Here is a 22,740-nt window from a genome sequence, read left to right on the forward strand (position 1 = left end):
TGACCTGCAATATAAAAAGAGCGTTAATACAACCCCAATTCCAATAAAGTTGGGACGTTGTGTTCAACATAAATAAAAATGTCAAAATCATTAACTTAGAATTTTATGGCTGCAACACGTTCCAAAAAAGCTGGGACAGGTTGCAAAAAAGACTGAGAAAGTTGAGGAATGCTCATCAAACATCTGTTTGGAACAGGTGGGTGCCATGATTTGGTATCAAAGGAGCTTGCCTGAATTGCTCAGTCATTCACAAGCGCTAAATCCGGAAGTGCAACTTTAAACTCTATAAACTATGCAAAGCAAAAGCCATTTATCAACAACACCCAGAAACTCCGCCGGCTTCACTGGGACCGAGCTCATCAAAGATGGACTGATGCAAAATGGAAAAGTGTTCTGTGGTCCGACGAATCCGCATTTCAAATTGTTTTTGGAAATTGTGGACAATGTGTCCTCCGGGCCAAAGAGGAAAAGAACCATCCGGACTGTTATGGACGCAAAGTTCAAAAGCCAGCATCTGTGATGGTATGGGGCTGTGTTAGTGCCAATGGCATTGGTAACTTACACATCTGTGAAGGCACCATTAATGCTGAAAGGTAAATACAGGTTTTGGAGAAACATATGCTGCCATCCAAGCAACGTCTTTTTCATGGACGCCTCTACTTATTTCAGCAAGACAATGCCAAACCACATTCTGCACGTGTTACAACAGCGTGGCTTTGTAGTAAAAGAGTGCGGGTACTAGACCGGCCTGCCTGCAGTCCAGACCTGTCTCCCATTGAAAATGTGTGGCGCATTATGAAGCGTAAAATACGACTACGGAGACCCCGGACTGTTGAACAGCTGCAGCATCAAGCAAGAATGGGAAAGGATTCCACCTACAAAGCTTCAACAATTAGTGTCCTCAGTTCCCAAACGTTTATTGAATGTTGCTAAAGAAAAGGTGCTGTAACACAGTGGTAAACATGACCCTGTCCCAGCTTTTTTGGAACGTGTTGCAGCCATCAAATTCTAAGTTAATGATTATTTGATTAAAACAATAAAGTTGATCAGTTTGAACATTAAATATCTTGTCTTGTAGTGTATTCAGTTAAATATAGGTTTAACATGATTTGCAAATCATTGTATTCAGTTTTTATTTATGTTTAACACAACGTCCCAACTTCATTGGAATTGGGGTTGTAGAAGGTCTTATAATGTTGACAGTTGGACTGATTATTTCCATTAATCCCCATGGGTACAATGATTTGGAAATGCAAAGCTCACAGATGTGAAGTCAGGTTTGAGTTCGATGACTCTGCTCAAATCTGGCAGCGCTGACTTGGACTTCCCCATGGCCAGATACACCGTGGCTCTCCTGTAATAGGCCAAGTAGTTCTTTGGATCTCCATCTGACCAGAGATCATCAGGGTTTAATCACTTGGAAATGCACTGGCAACTGGTCAGACATATTTTACGACTTTTTAGGCCACTTACCCACAGCGGCGTGGAAGTGAGAGAGAGCGTCGGCTAGTTGTCCGGCTGCTAGCAGCTTCTTGCCCATCTCCATGTGATGGTCCACGCTCCCCTCTCTGCCACACTTGACTCCTGACAAAACAACCAAATACACAAATTAGGACTTTTGCCTACTAAGGCTAGGTAATAAGGCCTTGAAATGAAATCTTATTTTTAAATGACAAAAATCTGACCTTTGCATTTCGAAAAAGCAAAGAAATAAATAAATTCACATTTCTATCAGTTTGTTTTTTTTCCACAGCATCTGATAAGACAAGCTGAAAGTCCCAACATTAAAATGCATCAACTTTCACAGAGAGAGGAAGAAAAGAAAAAAAAACATTAGCCAGACATCCATTTTCACGATGACATTTGTTACTTGAATGGCATACAGGACAACCAATGTAACATCGTTTCCGACACATGGCTATTAGCAGCCACTGTCTGGAAATGTTTCCCTGACTGATTCCAAGTGCACAGTAGGTAGTGAACACAGTAGGTTTATATATATATATATATATATATATATATATATATAAAAATAAAAAATAAAAAAGTTATTTTGTACTCCATGGGTTCGTGCAGTTATGCAAGAAACCACCTTATATTGTTCACAGAAAGAATACTCAATGCATTTTTTAAATTATGATTACGTTTTAATCATAGTAGATAGGTAGATCAATTTTGAGTTAATAATCTTATGGGTTAAGCTGAAAATGTGTGGCCACCCCTGGTCTAGAACAAAATCGTGAGAGAAAAAAAATTGACTTTTCAAAGTGGCTGTGCTCATTATGTGTATAATTGTCATTATGCGTATAATTGTCATTATGCGTGTATGTCCCTTTATGTCTACAGTCGTTTCAAATAGCACAAATAGTTCATTTGGGGCCCTAAAACACGACCGATGACAGAAAATATCGATTTCATAGTGTTAACACGCTCCAAATGTTGAAAATAAGCATCAAACCGCTAGCTAGCATGCTTATGTTTACTTGAAAGGCGTTAGCAGTTACCGATTTCGCTAACGCTAATTCGCACTTCTGTTAAATTACGCCAAAAGCGGACATCTGGAGTCCTAAAACACACCAGCCGTTTCCACTTTTCCGCGTTGCTCCCGTTTAAACTTACCTTCGTATCGCATGTCCATCAAAACAAGAACGTATGGCAAGTAAGTTAGTATCTTGTGAGCCACGTGCTCCATGGAAACCATGGCTAAATCCCACTCGAGTGGCTCTCGGTGTCCGTTCGCGAGGTGACAAGTGTTAAAAACCAAAGCGACGTTACGGCGACAGCGTTTCGCAGTCCCATGTGTTGACAGCTCAGCGAAGCGGCGAGCTGGAGGAATCATCGAGGAGGCTTTCCTTTCCTCGTCTCGTCGACTCCTTGAGTGGCGGCCGCACACAAGTCCGCCCCCGACCGGTCGTGGGGCGCGCCGATTGGCTGCCGTGTTGGGGGAAGCCACGCCCAACCCAAGCCGTTCAACTGAGTGGAGCCACGGCAGCACTCGCAGCGTGCGTGGATACACCCTTCCAACTTTAATTAGTTTAGTCGACAACCATGTCCATTTTTAGACCTTATGGGGGGGAAAATATTATAATAATAATATAATAAATATTATTTTTATTATTAGGCACGGCACACATGAACCGCAAGTGGTGCTCAAGCACCTGCCCCTTTGCCCGAGATTGAAAAAAATAAAAGAAAAAAGGTGCCTTTGTCCCCAACCCCATTTTTTGTCTTCATTCATCTATATTTAAAAATAAAAAAATGACCCCCTGCGCCATCAATTCTGGCCAAAGCGTTTTGATATCTCTCTATCTCTATTTGAGTCCTTGGGAGAGTTATACATATGACATTTACTTGAGATCCCAACGATGCGGCAGAAGCCCTCTGCGGACCATGGCTTGTGTTGTAAGATGTGATGACGAAAATTGTCAGGAAAAGCCTACTAGAACAGCTGAGATATATTTGGGGGTAATCGGGGTACTTGAAATGGTGGTAGCGGCGTGGTGACTCCCATTTAACATGAGTTTGAATGTCATTCAATTCAAACTGTGAACAAAGCCATATTTATAAGACGACGTGCACTTGTGCAAACTTATTTGTTGGTTTTAACTCCCCCTCTCTAACATATTGTATTTTTTCCCAATTGAGTTGTACAAGTTATCGGTGAACTGATAGTTGGGAAAATATTTTAAAATGATTTATCTTGGTCTAATATCTGTACATCACAAAACCCCACATTTGAACAAGGGTGTGTAGACTTTTTACAGTTTATCTACTGTAGCTTCCCTTCACCTCCTTTGTTAATAGCTGTATTTTTGACAGTGTTGATTGTGTTAACAGGAATAAACACATAATCCATATACGACTATTTTGTTCTTAGTTGTATCAATAATTTTAGCAATAGGTGCCCTTTTTTGGCTTGAGCACCTGCCCTTCAAAATGTCTGTGCATGCGCCTGACTATTATAATATGCAGTTGTTCACCACTGCAAACTACAATTATACACATTGTTAAATTACAGGTACTACCTTTCTGACTGGCAATTAACTATAATGTGCTTTTTCCCAAGACCATACAATATATACATTTGCTCTGTAAAAAAATAATAATAATAAAATAATAAATAAAATGTCCTTTTTTACTGTTACTTTAGTTATACTGGTAAACATGAGCAATAGTAATATTATAATATGTTTCCAAAACAATTTATTTAGCATTTTATAAGCAAAAAGCAGGGCCTTTATGTGTGACATTACAGTTCGATAAATGTAAAATATTTTCATGAATTTCTTAAACACTTTAAAAGACAGCAACGCATTTTTTTGATCATGTACAAACATGCTCACGTTACACTCCAAAAAGTACTCTGAAATCAGTTAGCGACCAATTCATGAGTGGTCGCTGACTTTCTTAATCAGCAAAGCTCAAACTCAAACGTATGCGTCGGATGTTCTGGTGCTGATGGTCACTGCAGAGACGCTGCTGCTGCTGCTGCTGCTGGCTCCACTACTACCACGATTAGCACTACTACGATTACCATTACTAGTACGACTACTCGGTGCTTTCCTGCTCTCAGTCCCATCTGTGAGTGCTACCTTCTTCTTCGTGGGCACGGCCAGGTAGGGGTCAGGGAACACGTAGCCGGGGTCTCCTTCGTAACTGAAATAAAAATGAAAGGATTAGTATTTCTTCATGTTGTTGCGAACACGGGGAAAGTAAACATTAGTACCTTGATTGGCAGCCTTCCCTCCCCGCAAAGATACTGTAAAGAAGCCCTCCGACTACCAGTAACGTGGAGCCTCCCCAGCCGATAAACACGCCAACACCAATTTCAAACCTAAATGGAAGATCAAGTCCCTAATAATGTTAAAGGCGACATACAGTATTGTGGAAAATTGACATTTTAAAATCTTTAACAATTGTTGCGACTCTGGAAAGCCTGCAAGAGTGAAATGAACAACCAAGTATATATTTTGCCATCTGCCTATTTCTGAAAATGCGCCAGTGGGCAAGCCATTCTGCACTTCTGCCCCACTATTACATCACAGCGGGGATCATTTATAGAATAACCAGGGGTGCCGTTATGACTGTAAATGTATAATAGCCTAATATTACAAATACTGCATAAAGCAAATTGATGGATACGTAGTTTGGAAATCAGAAGCCAATAAAAAACTATTCATCTATTATTCATTTTACGTTGAAAGGGGAACTGGTCACAAAACATGCTTGTAATTGTCAACATTCTAAAAAGTGAAACCAATTAGCAATTTTGGTATTTTAGCAAGAACCATGATTTGCTTTCACTGGCCAAATTAAATGACGTGGTGGGACAGATTTGGCCCGCGGGCCTCGAGTTTGACACCTCAGTCTTTTATCTGAAAAAAAAAAACCAAAAAAAACATGATATCTCTCCTTGAATTATGCTGAAAATTGCCCTTACTTTTGTTCTCTGTAATTCGGGTCCTGGAATTCCGCTCTTATTTTGTTGCCATAATAGGAGAAAGCAGTCATAGAGCACAACCCTGCAACAAAAGGACACATTTTTCCAGAATGACATATCGTAAAATATACACCTAGCAGCCACAATATTAGGCACAGCTGCAAAAATCTAATTATATCCAATACCAGAGTTGTGACATAACAACAATTGTTATTGTTTGTTTGCAGTGGTGTATATTAGAACTACATTGCATCACACTACGTTACTTAAGCACTTTGAAAAATACATGCTACACGATTAAAAAAATAAGTGAGTGCAATCGCTTTAACTATGACTGATACAACCACGTGTCACGGTTGACGTCTGTACCACACTACGGAATCCAGCACGCTCTGCAGTCGAGTGAATAAACAGTAACTAAATACGCAATCACATGAAACCATTTTCCGGGTGTCATTAGATTGTGCAGCTGTACCTAATGAAGTGTCTGCTTAAAAGAGGTAGGTCCTACCGGCAAAGAGGTAATTCATCCCCCCAGCAAATGTCACTCTGGCTTTGGCCAACTGCGAGCCTCCGATCTTGGTGCACTTCATTCCCACCATGACCAGGACCGAGCCGAAGAACGCCAGGATGATGGCGGTGATGATGAGGGCGCGGCACATGTGGATGTCCCCTGCGCAATACCGGCAAAGTAGGGTTTTCGCACACCAAACAAGTGGAACGCAGTAATGAGTTTACATAGTGGTGGCAAAGTGTCCCACCACTTTCAGCAGATGGCAAACGTTTGCTGACTCAATTGTAAAAACATGCATTTTAGAATTACTGAGCCGAAGCAATTTTGTAGTTGGACCCACTCTCCAAATTTGTCCGGGTGAAATGTGACAAAGGCTCCAATCAAATTTAGGGCCATACCGAAAAGAGGATTAAAAACATTGTCACAACATCTTAAGTCACTTAAGATAATAAACGCGAAAGTTTTTCATGAGAAGGAAAAGTCATTTGACGCGACACAGTCCTAAGACAGTGGTACCTCGACTTACGAATTAACCCACTTCAATGTTTTTCAAAATACGAACTGTCGCTCGGCTGTTTTTTAAAATGTTTTTTTTTTTGTCTTAGGTTGAGTGCAAAAATTGGAGTTACGACCGCGAGATTGTGGCAGCCAACCTCCCGACGAACAGCACTTTGGCAGATAACGAACACATCTTCAAGAACGAGGCCAAGTGCTCGCTTCAAGCTGTTTTTACCACTCCCAGTTGATTACTGTCAAACTCAACATAAAACAAACAGATTGTGTTTTTAACCAAACCACACATAACTGCTAACACACAATGCAAAACGCCAGAGAGTGGCTAACGAAGCAAGCATGAATGTCAAGTTAGCTGTAAACTTTTAAGCAATGATGCAGCAACACATATAGACTGAAAATATAACAAGGCAGGCATATATTCTTTATCCTCTGCCAAAAATGACTAAGATTACTGTTCGGTCTTTATAATGTACAGCACTTGGTTACAACTGTGGTTGTATTTCAAAATGTTCTTTGAATTATGTTGAGTTGAGCTGACCGAGCTTGCGTGACCGCCTCCGCCAGTATTTATTATGTATACCCTATGCATTATACAGCACCCTCTGGTCACACTACTGTTGAGTGGTACAAACAACAGCTTGCTATGATGCAGTACTTACAGTTGAGCGCAAGCAAGGACGGGATGCCCTTGCAGTCGGACACGCCAGTGGAATCGGAGATGCAGTCCTTCCACAAGTTGGAGAAGTAGTTGGAGGTGGTCAGGACGAGGCTGCCCACCTCAGACCAGGTCCAGATCTCCGTGGGCATGGTGGAGCACACCAGGATCCATCCAGAGACGCACACCACGAAGCAGCCGATCTCCATGTACATCACCACCGTCCTGTAACCCATCTTTGGTTTTGAAGGAACAATCGGATGAAGACTGGCTGACGTGAAAGGTTTTCAAGCCAACGCAGAGTTTTAGCGTGCACCCTCCTAATGACGATGATGAGGATGATGATGAGGATGATGAAGGCCGTTTGCGTGGTCGTCACTTCTTGTCCTGCCACTTCTGTGTTTCATGAGGGTCACCGTGATGTGTTTGTTGTTAGTAGGAAATCCAAAGGCCCTACCAGCATGGCTCCAGTCCGGGCTAATGACTTTCTTCTTGTCGCTCCTGTCATGAAGACGTGAAAACTGGCTGATTAAATCCTATAGCGAGACTAATATAGACACACTGTACACTTGCCATACAATGAGTTAGTGCATTGCTAAATCCCACATACAGAGTACAGTACTTCTATTGTGGATATTATATAGGCCAACTGCAGCATTAGTTACACAACAACCAATCACTCCCACATTCACACCAATGGACAAGTTATACTGAATTAACATAATCTTGGATAATAGCAGTCAGTTATTGATTACATAAGGCAATCACCATATCATAAAATGTTTCATTATTATATTAGTCATTTTGAAACATGAGCAGGCTTACTGCCAAACAGGAAAGAATGAAATCAAAACTTTGTTGTAAGAGTCTATTCATCTATTCTTATAGACTACACTATAGTCTATTACTTACCATAGTACGTACAATATGATTATCGAACTGTAAATGCGTTATTGCCCCAAAAAGTGTATTTTGCTGTGAAACTGAATAAATTCGAATACACTGTTAGTACAATCACAATGCTATACCGTAATTACTAGGACATCATTTTCATTACAATTAGCTCACTAATCATTTTCAATTACTCTGGACATTTTAATCACCATTTCTTCATGTGCATGACGTTTGCATGAAAAAAAAAAAAGATCTATTAAAGCATCTCGAAACAAAATAAACGAATGAAGCGAGTACAAATTTGGATAAGGCTCATTAAGCAATACGTTTTTAAAATATTCTTTATTTAAATCACTTTTATGTTGGCAAGTGAAGGGTAAACAGATTTCATGTCATTTGTGGACTATTTATGTTTGTGTGGGAATTTCGATTCACATTTGTCAAAACATTTTTTTTTTTAACATTTTCTTTGTTGTCCATTTTTCTCTGAACATTACGACCCCCCCAACATAATGCGACTATTGTTTTCTTTCAGTGTGGCCCTAATCCTCCTTCATACACAATGCACTTGGGAGGAAACCATTTACAGAACATTACACAAACGCATCCCTTTCAGAAAACTTCTCCGGTGTTGTGGCAGAGAGTTTGGATATTTTGGAGCTGCTGGATCTTCCCGAGCCGTAATAAGTTCCGTACAGCCTGTTGGGTCTGTAGTAGCCGGTGTACGTGCTTCTTCCTCGTGAGCGGGGGTCCATGTACGTGGCCCCTCCGTAGGCATAAATCACTCGACTGTGCGGGAATAAATGTGAATCAGGAGATATGACCTTCTTAATTGCAGATCAAGAAATGTATACAATGTTGGCATACCGATTAGGTATGAGTACTCTGAACACAGTGGCTGCATAAAAAAGAGATCCTGTAAGGATGAGAAAACTTCCAACCAATCCGAGAAATATGGGAGGGCCCAAATCGTACCTGGAGTTATGAAAAAGACATTACTCACATGGAAAGGCAGACATATCTGTTGTTATCGAGAAGAAGCAACATTACGTTTTATGTTTATGTTTTTATGTTGCAGATAAAAAGAACAAAAATGGGAGAAGAACATGTAGATACCGGTACATGTTTTTCATTGGACAGCAACAATATGTATAAGTCACACTTGGAGTGAGTTACAATGTTAAAAAACAAAAAAAAAAAAAAAAAAAAAAAGGACTTTACTACTTGTACACTACACATACTACAAATGTATGTGCAATGAAAAGCATGTACCTCACAATTTTGTAAATTTAACTGAAACTCATGTTCACGTTCACAAACTACATTTGTAGTTACATAATTTTCATGGGACAGAAATATAGGACAATCTGAGACGATTACTCCAAATTCTGATTGATTTTCTTTTTGCCAGAAATACTGGTAAAAAAAATAGTGGAGACACATTGTTTTCATTGGACACCTACTATATGTGTAAGTGCTACTTGGAGAAAATTCAAATACAGATAAAGTACATTATAAGCATATATATATATATATATATATATATATATATATATATATATATATATCCAAAATTGGAGTTTCTTTGTTTTCATCCAAAACACAATAAAATCCCATTTTCGTTGTGTTTTGGATACACTGAAGAAAAAAACCTTGGAAAAATGGTGATCATGTCGAAGCCATGAAATTTCATTTTCCATTACACTCCCAAAATTACTTTTCATTGGACATTTATAACGATTAACATTAGAAGGTCATTTTAAAACAAATTGTACCGTAAGAGTCCAGGTGCTAAGTTGGGAGCAAAGACGTTCCTGGCAACCCTGTTGATGTATAAGCAGTAGGCCGTAATATCAGACAGTCCTGCGGACAGAGCAGCACGTGAGGGCAGAACAGCGGCAGGGTGACAATTTGAGGTCCGCCTGACCGACTCACCACCCACGAAATGAAAAACCGCGCCGGCGAAAAGCATCTTGTCCTTGCTCTGCTCGTCTCCTCCCAGGTACGTGCACTCCATGCCCAGGAAGCACAAGATGGCGGCGAAGAAGCCCAGAGTGAGGCCGCACATCAGCAAGCCTCGCACACCCTGGATGAACGCTTTGCGTTGCCGTTGGCACAAAAGGTTCAACAACAACAACAAAAAACATAAAAGTGAAAACATTCACAGAAGAAAATAATGATGAAGGTGAGTGGAAAGGTGCAGGAATTCCAAAGATATCAGTAGTTTTTTCTGTGTCTTTCTTTTATATATAATACAGAGAAGTAATTACATTTAAATGTATTCAATTTATGTTATTCTCATAAGCGCGGGTGTCTAACTCAAGGCCCGGGGGGCCAAATCTGGCCCGCCACTTCATTTTAGCTGGCCCGCAAAGCAAACAATGTGCATCGCCTTCATGTTTATCGTCTTCACATTTTAAAACGTTGTGCTATTGCAAGCATTATTTTTTTTTTTTAAATGACCAATACAATGACCAATACCACTTTTAAAGCAAATTGAATAATCCTTGAACAAACAGTTTTACTTACCGGCTACTGATTTCGAAACTGGTTAGAGCGTCAGCCTCACAGTTCTGAGGACCCGGGTTCAATCCCCGGCCCCGCCTGTGTGGAGTTTGCATGTTCTCCCCGTGCCCGCGTGGGTTTTCTCCGGGCACTGCGGTTTCCTCCCACATCCCAAAAACATGCATAAATTGGAGACTCTAAATCGCCTGTAGGTGTGACTGTGAGTGCGAATGGTTGTTTGTTTGTTTGTATGCGCGCTGCGATTGGCTGGCAACCAGTTCAGGGTGTACCCCGCCTCCTGCCCGATGACAGCTGGGAGAGGCTCCAGCGCGCCCGCGACCCTAGTGAGGAAAAGCGGCTCAGAAAATGGATGGATGGATGGATGATTTCGAAACTCGTCTATGTAATATTATGAGGCCATCATACGTTTACATGGGTTCACTCATAACGCCGCTCCGAGGGAAACCATAACTTTGATGTCGCCCATGAAAAAAAATGGACACCCCATATGTATTATTAGTCGGGATAAGCTCCAGCTCATAAACATGACGAACAAAGTCTTACGTGTGACACTCCACAGCACAGAGAAGTCTCTGCAGTTGGTGACGGCCGTGGAGTCGGTGAAGCAGTCCTTCCACAGGTTGGACCAGTACCAGGCCACCTTGATGATGAACGAGCCGCCCTGGCCTCCGATCTGGGTGATCCTCCAGAAGTCCATGGCCATGGTGCACAGCACAAAGAGCCAGCCCAGCGTGGAAATCAAGAAGCCGCTCACTTGGATCAGACGTTTCCGCATCACCATAAGAAAAAGTCCGCACGGTTTGAGTTGGAGATCTTCTAAACAGACATTCGGTTGGTGTGATGAGGGATGTGTGATGGCGGAAGTGTGAGCAGCAGACTGCGTGTTTGTGCGATGTGTCATCGGTGTTGATGAGGGCGCCTTACCTGAGTGCTGGCTGTTTACTGTAAACGTACAGGAGTGTGCCATGACACATCTTCAATTTTCTATTGCGCTTGTCCTCATCAGGGTGACGGGTGAGCTGGAGTTTATCCCAGCTGACCTTTGGTGTAAGATGTCGGGTACACCCTGCACTGGTCGCCAGCCAATCACAAACAAAACGTACATAAAGACCAGGGGTGTCCAAAGTCTGGCTTGGGAGCCATTTGTGGTCTGTTCCACATTTCAAATCAGTCTACCGCATATTGTAAGAATAAAATCAAACACTGCCGCATCATAAGATTATGAGAAAAAGCTAAAATATTTAAAGATAGTGCATTATTTATTTTGACCGGAAAATAAAAATATTAAGAAAACAGAATCACACTTTTCATTCTTATTACATTATTCCTTTTTCTGTTTCTTGAGTTTGTGTTTTAAAAGAATTCTTTTGGACTACTATTCAAAGCAATGTCTGATTTTCATTGGTTAATTTGCATGAAATCTTGATGTATTATTTGTCAGATTCAAGTTGTCTGTGACCACTGTGGGTTTTCATCCATTCAAAATTTATATACGTGTATACATGTGTGTGTGTCCACTTTTGACCAAGTAGCACTAGTGGAGAAAAGTTTTGTCTTTTTTCTTTAAAGTTGAAGTACTTCAAGTCCAATGAATAGCCACACCGTTATAGCAACCTAAGTTTTCTGAAGAATATTTGATTTTCATTTTAGAGATGGCGATTCAAACCAAGAACCTCAGAACTGTGAGACCGACATACTAACCACTAGTGTACTATCCTGACAGTATGACACCAAGACGAAGCAAAAAAGCACCACACAATACCTTCTACGTTCTATTGTTTTTACTTTTATTCACAAACTATCACCAATGTACTTTTTTTTTTTTTTTTTTAAATATCAAAATGCCATAGTACAAAACAATAATGGTTTCACCATGAATGTGCTTGACACATTGCAGCCTGTTTAAAGGAAATATAACATACAACCAGCAAAATGTAAAATATAGAATAAATAGAAATGACCATTCCCTTAGAATTTGAGTGTGAATTAATTCATTTCAACAAACTGGTTAATGCATATCATATCGTATCATAGCAAATCCCAGCTATCGTGCAAATGTGCCCCCTAGTGGCTGTGAGTGGTAGAACGAATGATAGCAGAGTAATCTGTTGGGACACTTGAAATATATTGTCATTGTATATCTGTATCAGTCTAAAAAAAAAAGATTATTGTTACATTGGTTGCCAAATGCTAAAAACACAACCCCGAATCGCTTGGCATTTAGCAACTCTCGCCGTATAACATTAGCGTAATTGATTTAATCTCTCAACATTCACATGGTTAAAATGATCCAAATGTACTGTACCTCTAAGATTGTTTTTCTTTTAATCACCCCCAAAAGGCAAAGGAAAATTATTTTTTCTTGCTTCTCAGATGAAAGGAAAAAAAATGTACAAAATGTGGAGGTACTGTATGTGCTTTTTATCTGGAAAAACAATGAACATATATATTTTTTTTTTTGTCCAATGATTTGTGATAAATGAATTTGAATTGTTTTTGTTAATGTATTATTAAATACAAGTTTTTCAACAAAATGTCAAAAAAGTGCAACAGTTGGGGATACAGTACTTGAGTGAGAAGAAGAAGAAATAAATGTGCACAATTTGGCAATACATGCATTGCAAAACAAAGAACAACCATGTTGTTCATTTAGTCAAAGGGAACAAAACCTGTTCGAGAGACGCTAAAATAATTTCAACACTTGGAAATACACATTTTATTTAAATACAAAAGCAAAATCTATTTTGATTATTTTGAGGTAAAAATAGCAAAATTAATCTATAATTGTGTGTTTTTTTTCCATCCCAAAGATATTTGCTTCTGTTGTGTTTGGGGAAAAACCTAAACGGGTATTTTTCCCCCCCATAAAAATGTAAAACACATTGGTTGTATTTTTAATCCCAAAATACACTTTTTTGAAAAGTGAAAATAAATACTCATAAAAGTTAGAACTACCTGTAGCCTGCATGGTTTGAAAGAAAAAAGAAAAGCAAGAAAAACAAAAAGAAAAATATTTTTTTGTGTTCTTTGTTGATAAGAAAAACAAAGACAGTTGTTGTGTTTGGAGAAAAACAGGGGAAAAAAAGAAAAAAAAACTCAAGACAGACCTACTTGCCACTGGACCGGAATGACATTTCAATGTGAATATCAATAACAAATTCACCCGGTGTTCGACAAAAATGTTTCCTCCGGTGTGCCGTTATCTTTTCTTCACACTATCTTACATGACTCTCCACACGGCGGCTCTTAATATTCATACCATTCACACGTATACGTTCTTATCAAAGTTGTGGGCCCTGGAGGAGCTGCTGTAGTCCGGAGGCGGCCTTTGGCTCACAGACTGTCCTCTTCCTCTTTGGTAGGAGGAGACATGCGAATGTGAGGCAGCGCCTCTATAGACATAATCTCTATGACTGTGGGTGGACAAACACACAGCGCTGCTTAATCATCCAGAAGCCATTTTACCCTTAATGAGATCCAGTACAAGAAATAATAAAATGGCAGAATTTTTGCGTCGGATCTAATCAGATTGGGCAGGTTTACCTAACGAAATGTCGTCGTGTATCATGCGCACAGAGGACTGACCTTTTCTTGCAGTCTGCCACAGAGAAGCAGAGCACACCTCCGCCGAGAACACAAAGGACAGAACCTGCCCAGCCAATGAAGAGCGCCGCTCCAAGCTCGTACCTAAAAGGCAACCAAATGGCAGCTTTTTCAATGGCTTTTTAAAAGTGTGACTCGTTGGAAATCATTTTAACACGTGAAAAAGGCTTCTCACTTCTGCGCCACAAACATGGGGTCGAAAAATTCCGAGGTTATCCGATGCGCGTAGATGGAACATGCTGAAAGGGAGCACAGACCTGAGGAAGAACAACACATAACACACTGTATTAAGTCATAAACTGTAGAAGAGAGACTCGACTGCACAGAGAATCAGACATTTTCAAACATTTTACACCAAATACCACCGACAAAATACTTTGCTTTCTAATTACCACCGTAATGAAAACATTCAAATACGGTAGCGTAGTAGGACTGGGTGTTCATAAAAAAATAATAATAAATAAATAAACGAGGCAGCGGTTTTATTCCTAAAAAGTATATTCAATATTATTGCAAGCCACTGTAACATGAGCACTTTGAACATTAACACTGCACTTAAATAAAGGAGAATAAAGAAATATGGAAATAATGATTCAATGATTCAAGAAACCACCACACCTGAGGAAAACCAACCAGAGACTGAAGTTGTGATTTATGAGGTGTCAGTTATTTGGGATAAATGACAAAACCCCTACTCAATGCAAAAACAGTATTATTTTCAGAAACATGAAAACGCTCTCACAATTTGGATAAACAGTAGCCTACTGCGCACACTTTTTAGTGGCAGTATTTATTTAACAGTGGATGACATGAACTTGACCTCTACTCTGCATGCTTGGCCAACTTGCGTCTCGTATCCTTCCAAATGAACAGGTTTCTTGCTGCGACAACGAGAAATAGCGGGGGGGAAAATCAAAAAGGAGGATGATGGTGGACTTTCGTACCGCTGAGGATAAAATTGAAACCTGCGAAGCACGCGATCCTGGCTTTGCTCTTGTCACTTCCTCCTATTTTGGTACACTTCATTCCCACCAGGGCGAAGACGGTACCAAAAAAGCCCAGACACACTGCTGCAATCATCAGCCCCCTGCAGGCCTGGATGTAACCTGTGCAAACACAAACAATCAGCGAGAGATCAACGACCTATTGACCTTTTGACGAACGTGCACATAAAGCGTGCGGCAAAATTAGTCACGAGATGAGATTTAGAGGCAAATATTAGCTCGGAACTAGTGAGCCGTGGTCGAAACCGCCTCCATCACCTTTATAGGCTTTAAGAATCAGTCAACTGCTGCTAAACATTGACACATTTGAAAGGAAAGGGGTGGACTGCGTGACTGGCACATTTCCCCTTCGATTTGAGGTTTTAAATGGGAGAAAAATGAAAAAAAAAAAAAACAACAGAACGTGAAGGTCCGTAAGACTTGCAGAAGGCAAAAGCGCAGCTGACCATCCAACGCCAGCATGGAGGGAAAGTCTTTGCAGTTGGACACCCCGGTGGAGTCGGTGACGCATGTCTTCCACAGGTTGGACCAGTAGGTCGCCGTTGTGATGACCGTCCCGTCCAGCGAGGACACCTTCCAATAGTCTGTCGGCAGGGTGGACGACACCAGAACCCATCCCGAGGTGGCGAGCGCAAAGGCCAGGATCTCCTGATACATGCTGCTCCGAATGACTCCGCTCCGACCGCGTCGGCGGGAGCAAAGATTGATTAATGGTTCCCAGGCGGTTGAAAAAGTAGCCAGGATGTGCAACGCTAAGTTGGTTAATGTGTTGTGGACTGTCGTATTCTGCCGCGAGGAGTTTGGACCTGAACTTCAACAATTGGGCCGACGTTCTGTCATCCCCCTCCCTTTGCCAACCTTTCTCGCTCAAGGATGATGGCGCCGCTAATGACGTTTAAGATCCCGGCAAGAGTCTGAATGACCGATACGCTCAGTTTGACTAATGAGTAACAACCGAGATTCTTGCGTTCCACACCGGCTGCATGCTTGTTTCTTCTCCTACCCCGTTGTGCTGAAGGCAACACAACAGTATTGAGCAGATTATTGCAAGGCGTTCGCATCACCTGCATGCGTCTTATCAGCTAGAAAACGAACAAACAACAACAACAACAAAATGTCAGGAAAGGCCTACTAGAACATCTGAAATGTATTTGGGGTTTACCCTACTATAACTATTTCCTTTAGCCCTGATTTTATTCGAACATGAATGTACATAATACATTTTGTCAGGATTGGTCAATGGTGCGCCCGTAAAACGGCAAAAAGAGCGCAATGCGAGGGCACGGTCAATGTGTCACTGATGTTTAAATACTGTACGTGTCCTCGCAGCAGTGTTGTAATAATGCATCGACAGCATGACTGCTAACTCTCAGCGAGCTATGTAATGCAAAAAAACACACAAAAAAGTGCATCATATATCCATTCATTTGAACGCCAGCTTGATAAAAATCACACTTCAACAAGTTTTAGTTATTAACATAACAGCCAATCTGACCTCCTCTTATTAAATGTTAGTACAAAACCATGCAAAAAAAATATTTATTTTTTTTACATAACATATTTTTTAAATGTTAAGAACTGTACTTCAGCTAAACCAATGCATAGCATAACATGTTTAAGCTCTATTCATAAAAAAGGTACTCTTACTATTAGTACTCTATTACTTTCAGTAGAAAATACAAAATTCTGCTGTTATTCTCCGTCTATAAATTATGATGAATTTCATTTTGCATAATTAAAAAAAAAAATAATTATATGCAAACCGCTCAGTGGGATTGAGACTTATAGATATTATTTTAAAATGCAGAAAAGACAAAAAAAGTGGGGAAAAAAAGGAAGATGAAAAGTATCGAAGTAGTAAAAGGTGGAAAACAAATTATAAGTAAAAGAAAGAAAACAGGCAGACCAAGATAGCGTCAAATGACAGATTACTGTATTTAAAGATTGGTTTCTTATCGACAATTATATAATGTTATAACTCACACCTCACATCATTTCACATGAACAATAGCAAAATCTTGCGAGTTGTTGAGCAAGTGCAAAGTGCCTCTTCACATACACGCGACAAATTCAAATTCACTAAAGCGGTATTAAATAATCTGTCGTTTCAAAGATAATAATGTTGAGTTGTGAGAGAGGTATTTATTTCATAATTGTGCTTGTCGTTTGCACTGGATCACACTGAGAGCTGTTTCTCTCATGTAGCTAAATACGGTCTCCGATTGTGTACCAAAATTTGTGACGCAGTTCCGTGTATGCCAATATCGATGAATATTTCCCACCAGGGACATTTCCTAAAGTTGCATCACGCACACCCTAAAACTGATACTTCACCATGAAACGAGACAAAGGTGCCATGCACTTTGGTACGGTGGAACATTGAGAACCTCAATTATTATATCAGTGGCAATAAAGAAGCAGCACAATGAGCCACTCACCGTCCAGGTTCAAGATGGTGTGGTGCGGCCTACAGTGGAGAGCGCCGATGGCGTTCCCGGCGCAATTGTTCCACAGGCCCTGCAGCACCCAAGTGGCCGTGATGACCGAGGACGCCCGGCTGGTGGCCTTCCATTCGTTGGACACCGTGGCGCCGATGGTGGCCCCCAGACCCCCGAGGCCGCTGATGAGAGCCAGGATCTGTAAGCCGGACATTTGCTGCCTTACGCTATTGAATGTGATCTTGTTTTTTCTTTTTTCTTTTTTCGCAGAAGAAATACAAGCAATCGCCCCGGACAGGTAAATTACACTTTGGACATGTGTTTTCACTGAGATGATTTACAGACAGGACATTTCTCATGGTCAAGGATGGACACAAGGGCCTCCAAGTCAAACAGTAATCAAAGTCGGAGCTAGGGTTTAGTTATTATTTTTCGGCTATGGCAAAGCGCCTCTTTCGCGTGCCCATGTTTTGGTCTAGAAATAATACCGTGTGTCATATTAACGCAAAGGATGATCAAAGAGTAATCAGTCACGTTTCAATGGAAGGAAAGTCTAGTTTTTAGTTTGTCGTGCATTTCAGGGCAAGAGCGTGACTCAGGATTTCCAGCTTTGGGTGGGGAGGGCCTCGAACTTTTTAAGGGAGGAATACAAGGGATCATTCAATAGGAGTCAATTTTGATTTGGGTTTTTTTCAGGCGAACATGCTGAAAGAGACGATTATAAGAAATAATAATTCTTCATACAAAAAAATAAATAAATAAAGGAGACATATTGTCCATTTTACCCCAATTTGAAACAGTTCCCAGGGGGGTTTTATTACATTACAATACCCCGAGGATCAAGAAATTTCGCAAACGAGTCATGCACTCCATTTATTTTTGCTCAATTTAGCCAATTTCTAGGAGCTGGTCCTGCCTCGTGCAAGTGAGCAACTGCCCTGGCCCGCCCCATTTAGTGCTTAGCATTGAACATGCTCCCCAACTGCTGTAATACACGGGCATTGATCATAATTAGCATATATTATTGGAAAAAAAAAGTCCCCAAACTGTATTACTTCAATTTTGCACTCATTACGTCACAGCAACATTTCAGCCCGTCATTTGGTTTGTCCTGTGCTATTACCTCATTAACCACCAGATGACGCCAAACTCCAGCTCACGTTTGGCTTGCGTTTCGCTTGAAACGTTTTATTATGTAAATCACGTCCCAATTAAACAAACAAACCTGACGCTTACCTTATCGTTTGTATACGTTTGATTTGTCGCTGCTGTTGTTGTAATTGTTTTCAGCTTTCCACTCGAATGTGGTAGCGAGCGATTGATGGACGCTTGTGCTAACCAATCACATCAGGCACTGGGCTTGGTGACGTCACATACACACGCCCCTTGCACGCGCTCGCCGTTTCAACTAGAGTCAAACTAACCTCCTCAGTGCAGCCACATGTAATGTTCACATAAACACGACCACGACTGTTTGTTTGTTGTTGTTGTTTTTTTGTTTTTTTTTTACCCGTTTCTTTCTCGGACTAGCCTTGCGGCAGAGAAAGCAGCCGTGTTACTTTCCCAGTGACATGGAAGCTCTGCGTAAAGACGTGAAGGATAATCCGTCGTCAAAGGCTAATCTTCTCTCCAAGCTTTTCTTCTGGTAAGAAAACTGCGACAGCCGTCATTGACACACACCTGCTCGTCTTGACGAGGACTGTTCTTCCTAAAATATCCGACATATTTTGGACATACACGGAAGACAAGTCTCAACTGTAAAGTGTATGTGGTTATAATGGTATGACTGAATATGAAGAGACCCAAAACCGTTCACACTAACATTCACATCGACACTGGTTGGGAACTAAGTCCGAACGTATCACCATACTACCAGTGACTAATAAATATGAAACAATGAAATGAAAAATGTAAAAAGTATGACCCTATCTGAGCGAGCTTTCTTTTGCCCGTGTGACAAAATTTTCTAACGCCGCCGCGCCGTTAGATGACTTTGAAATGTCGTATATGTCAAGGACCCTCCTGTATAAAAATACACAAATCATACTTTGCCAAGATTATGATGCTCAGTTTTGATTGATGCTGCGACAGATCTGACATATGTATTCTTGTTGAGGATTAGAGGGGTGTATAACTGGACTGCATCAAGCATAACTTAACATTTCGGTAAATTTAGCTGCTATAGAGAGAAAGTTGTATTATTACTGTTGTTATTATTATTATTAATATTGGCATTGACTATATTTGTACTGTGTAGGTGGTTGAATCCCTTGTTCAGGATTGGCTACAAGAGGACGCTGGAAGAAGATGACATGTACAGGATCCTCCCTGAAGATGCGTCTGAGAGACTTGGGGAGGAGTTACAGGGGTAAGAATATCCAACATTAATTTATTAATAACATGTTTATGTTTTTTTTGGTTGCATTTATGAACGAGTACATTACAGGCGGGGTGCCATTCTAAAGTATAATACAGAATTTTCCGGATGGGTTAACTGACAAAGTGTAGGGTCTGTTCATTTAACTACTAGACTTGACACCGATTTACTCCGCATCGCCATCGTGTGCAGTCCCATCTCCTACCAGAAGATACACCAAGCACTCTCCTGCCTGTCTCAAAAGCTAGTTTATTTTTAGCCTTTTGACGTAGTATAGTAAATATCTGAGGGCCAATAAAGTTATTTAAAAAAAAAAAAAAAAAAAAAAAAAAAAAAAACGTCGGCGGTGTGGAACAGACAACACGTCTGAGTCAGACAACACATAATGCCGGATCAGACTACAAGACAAATTTGCTCTTTCACGATTGCACTATGTCACACTACTGCAATAAAACCTTGTATTCCGATACCACCGCATCCCGTTTTTTTTTTTTACAATCATTGGGCTTTATCTTGTCAACTCGAATGCAACCGGATACACTTGTTACCGTGGCGATGACAACAAGAGTGGATCGCGTCGCCTGTATTATAAGGACAAAATGGGGAAAAACGTGTGTTGTTGGTTACCGGTGCTCAGGACAGGAGAGGCTTGCTGGAGGTATGTTCACATACTTTTAATACGATACAGCGCGCAAGCAGGCAACAAAAACGTTATGTACCCTAGCAAGCTAGCGCTAGCACTAACGGTTGGACGTAAACATGCCGCCCTTCTGTCGAATCATGTTTCGGTGTGGGTGAAGTAATTTAATTACAATAAAGTAATTTAATTACAGTAAGTTCGCAATCATTATTTCTGTCATGTTGTAATGTGGGTTTGACCGGATTGATGAGAACACACGAACTGACTAGAGCAGTGATTTCCAACCTTTATGGAGCCAAGGAACTTATTTTACAATTGACAAATCTCACGGCACACCAACAAACAAAAATGTCACAAAAAGTGGATACATTAATTACTGTATGTACTTCCTGCCTTCTAATAGAACACAATTCATTTGTTCTGTCTGTCACTAAGCCTCACTGGTAGAAATAGATGAACAAAGACACATTATTTATTGTAAATATCATTTTTTGAGCAATTAAATTAATATATACAAGTATATACAGTAAATGAACAGGTAATTTAAATAGACACATTGCTCCATCTTGTGATCGGATCGGTGATCAGTTATTGTTTTTTTAAACTCGCTGATCGGTGATCGGTCCCAAAAATCCTGATCGTGTAAAGCCTATTAACTACTGTAAGTAATAACCTCTTTACAGCCAAATAACATCACCATCATTCAAAATCATACACTGATGCAATACTAGACTTTACGCCGATCTGTTCGATGTTATCGGTATCGGCCAATAATTAGCATTTTATGCTGATCGGCTGATCGCTTTTCATGTCATAAGTCGCCGATCCGATCAGTGACGTCGTCGATCGGCTCCGCACAAGACATTTAACTCCGCGTCTTTGTCGCGTATGAATCCAAAAGCTAGTTTATTTGTAGTCTTGTCACATGTCTTGTAGCGCAGTACTGTAACTCTCTGACGGCCAATAAAATTTGTTCAATCTTGTCGGTAAAAAAAACATGTCGTCGGTGTGGAACTATTTTGTGGTGTCTCAGACAAACAACACGTTAGTTATTTGCAGTCTGTGCACAACTGAAGTACATCATGGGGAACGTCATCTAAATGCTTCAACACAACAAATTTGATGGAGCACCTGAAGAATGTACACGAGGAGCATGCCGCGTTCAAGCAACGGGAAAAAAAAAAAGTCAAATGGACTCGAACTCTGGACAATACCCGCGTCCATATAGCTGGGATAGTGAGAAAGTTAGAGTAAGCATGCCATTAACAGTATTTATGAAAGTAATTTAATTGCAATAAAGTAATTTAATTACGGTAAGATAGCACCCATTATTTCTCCATCAACACTGTTAAAACAAACAATGCATCTGTGGTATTCTTCCTATGCATGAAACCATACAAATACGTCTGTCCTGAAACTCCACAACCATCTCTTCTAGATGCTTCCATGCCTTCACATGTATATCATCGTGACCAACTGCCTTTCCATTTTTCATTGTCTTTAGAGCCCTTCTAACATTCCCCTACCTAATCACTGCTACTTCCTGGTCCGCCACAGTTGCCTCTTGTAATTTTCTTTCTCTCATTTTCCTCATTTGTCAACTGTCGTCTATTCTTTCCATCTATTCAGAACACTACTAGCACCATTCAACACATTTCCATCTCTATCCTTAATCACCCTAACCTGCTGCACATCCTTTCCATCTCTATCCCTCTGTCTGGCAAACCTGTGTAGATTTTTGTCTCCTTCTTTACTGTGCAACCTGGCATACATGTCATCATATGCCCCTTGTTTGGCCTTTGCCACCCCTACCTTCGCCTTGCGTCTCATCTCAATGTATTGTTTTCTCCTCTCCTCAGTCGTCTCAGTGTTCCACTTCTACTTAGCTAACCTCTTTCCTTGTATGCTTTCCTCCACTTCCTGGTTGCACCATAAAGTCTCCTTCTCCCATCTCCTACCAGAAGATACACCGAGCACTCTCCTGCCTGTCTCCGATCACCTTGGCTGTAGTGATCCAGTCTTCTGGAAGCTCCTCCTGACCACAGAGTCTGTCTCACCTTTTCTCAAAAAAGCGCACAACACTCTTCATTTCTCAGCTTCCACCACCTGGTTCTCTGCTCTGCCTTTGTCCTC

At 40.7% G+C, this 22,740-nt stretch overlaps 5 protein-coding genes across 18 annotated transcripts in view; 1 reads left to right on the forward strand and 4 right to left on the reverse strand.

Moving 5' to 3' along the window:
- The window catches only part of dnajc3a (DnaJ (Hsp40) homolog, subfamily C, member 3a), a 15,195-nt gene extending 12,333 nt beyond the window's left edge, over positions 1-2,862 (reverse strand). The window contains exons 1-3 of the mRNA XM_061693045.1: positions 2,620-2,862; positions 1,474-1,584; positions 1,264-1,388 (exon numbers count right to left, since the gene is read on the reverse strand). Of these exons, the coding sequence (XP_061549029.1) occupies positions 1,264-1,388; positions 1,474-1,584; positions 2,620-2,839 (456 nt within the window). The 5' untranslated portion in view covers positions 2,840-2,862. The remainder of the gene's footprint in view (positions 1-1,263; positions 1,389-1,473; positions 1,585-2,619) is intronic.
- A 1,335-nt stretch (positions 2,863-4,197) lies between these two features.
- On the reverse strand, positions 4,198-8,232 carry LOC133411114 (claudin-10-like). Of its 2 annotated transcripts, XM_061693047.1 has the most exons (5): positions 7,130-8,232; positions 5,952-6,113; positions 5,441-5,522; positions 4,727-4,834; positions 4,198-4,656 (listed from the first exon to the last, which is right to left on the reverse strand). In XM_061693047.1, the coding sequence occupies exons 1-5, from the start codon at positions 7,359-7,361 to the stop codon at positions 4,428-4,430; spliced, it is 813 nt and encodes a 270-aa protein (XP_061549031.1). In that variant the 5' UTR covers positions 7,362-8,232; the 3' UTR covers positions 4,198-4,427. The 2 variants fall into 2 exon arrangements, with proteins under 2 accessions (XP_061549031.1, XP_061549032.1); XM_061693048.1 differs by lacking the exon at positions 4,727-4,834.
- Positions 8,233-8,342: 110 nt separating this feature from the next.
- cldn10l2 (claudin 10-like 2) lies at positions 8,343-11,413 on the reverse strand. The gene is made up of 5 exons (XM_061692535.1): positions 11,089-11,413; positions 9,955-10,116; positions 9,795-9,882; positions 8,887-8,994; positions 8,343-8,808 (listed from the first exon to the last, which is right to left on the reverse strand). The coding sequence occupies exons 1-5, from the start codon at positions 11,324-11,326 to the stop codon at positions 8,613-8,615; spliced, it is 792 nt and encodes a 263-aa protein (XP_061548519.1). The 5' UTR covers positions 11,327-11,413; the 3' UTR covers positions 8,343-8,612.
- Positions 11,414-13,807: 2,394 nt separating this feature from the next.
- On the reverse strand, positions 13,808-17,804 carry LOC133410907 (claudin-10-like). Of its 7 annotated transcripts, none has more exons than XM_061692538.1 (5): positions 17,591-17,804; positions 15,093-15,254; positions 14,324-14,405; positions 14,131-14,232; positions 13,808-13,958 (listed from the first exon to the last, which is right to left on the reverse strand). In XM_061692538.1, exons 1-5 carry the CDS (start codon positions 17,802-17,804, stop codon positions 13,808-13,810), a joined length of 711 nt encoding a protein of 236 aa, XP_061548522.1. The 7 variants fall into 7 exon arrangements, with proteins under 7 accessions (XP_061548522.1, XP_061548521.1, XP_061548523.1 ...); XM_061692537.1 differs by having other exon boundaries at positions 13,808-13,982; XM_061692539.1 differs by having other exon boundaries at positions 13,808-13,962; positions 14,126-14,232.
- A 1,357-nt stretch (positions 17,805-19,161) lies between these two features.
- Positions 19,162-22,740, forward strand: part of LOC133410903 (ATP-binding cassette sub-family C member 4-like) — a 58,248-nt gene continuing 54,669 nt past the window's right edge. For 6 of the 7 annotated variants that reach the window (XR_009769592.1, XR_009769594.1, XR_009769593.1 and 3 more), the window contains exons 1-2: positions 19,162-19,235; positions 19,848-19,958. Coding sequence is in view for 4 of the 7 variants with exons in the window: in XM_061692529.1 (XP_061548513.1) it covers positions 19,162-19,235; positions 19,848-19,958 (185 nt within the window). In the remaining 3 variants the exon portion in view is untranslated. Of the gene's footprint in view, positions 19,236-19,269; positions 19,371-19,847; positions 19,959-22,740 lie in introns of those variants that run through there. The other variant, XM_061692532.1, reaches the window with a different exon arrangement.

The sequence above is a fragment of the Phycodurus eques genome, chromosome 12 (genome assembly GCF_024500275.1).
Source record: "Phycodurus eques isolate BA_2022a chromosome 12, UOR_Pequ_1.1, whole genome shotgun sequence".
NCBI classification, from domain to species: Eukaryota; Metazoa; Chordata; class Actinopteri; order Syngnathiformes; family Syngnathidae; genus Phycodurus; species Phycodurus eques.

Bases quoted from the DNA above. Each gene is read 5' to 3' on its own strand.
- LOC133411114 (XM_061693047.1), bottom strand. From the start codon at position 7,361: ATGGGTTACAGGACGGTGGTGATGTACATGGAGATCGGCTGCTTCGTG. The intron at 6,114-7,129 runs GTAAGTACTGCA...GGTATTGCGCAG, and splicing joins GTCCTTGCTTGCGCTCAACT to GGGACATCCACATGTGCCGC. The intron at 4,657-4,726 runs GTACTAATGTTT...TTTTTATTTCAG, and splicing joins AGGGAAGGCTGCCAATCAAG to TTACGAAGGAGACCCCGGCT.
- cldn10l2 (XM_061692535.1), bottom strand. From the start codon at position 11,326: ATGGTGATGCGGAAACGTCTGATCCAAGTGAGCGGCTTCTTGATTTCC. The intron at 8,995-9,794 runs GTACAATTTGTT...TCATAACTCCAG, and splicing joins TTAGCACCTGGACTCTTACG to GTACGATTTGGGCCCTCCCA. The intron at 8,809-8,886 runs GTATGCCAACAT...ATTCCCGCACAG, and splicing joins AGAGTACTCATACCTAATCG to TCGAGTGATTTATGCCTACG.
- LOC133410907 (XM_061692537.1), bottom strand. From the start codon at position 17,804: ATGTCCGGCTTACAGATCCTGGCTCTCATCAGCGGCCTCGGGGGTCTG. The intron at 14,406-15,092 runs GTACGAAAGTCC...GTTCTTCCTCAG, and splicing joins TTTCAATTTTATCCTCAGCG to GTCTGTGCTCCCTTTCAGCA. The intron at 13,983-14,130 runs GTCAGTCCTCTG...ATGATTAAGCAG, and splicing joins GTGGCAGACTGCAAGAAAAG to CGCTGTGTGTTTGTCCACCC.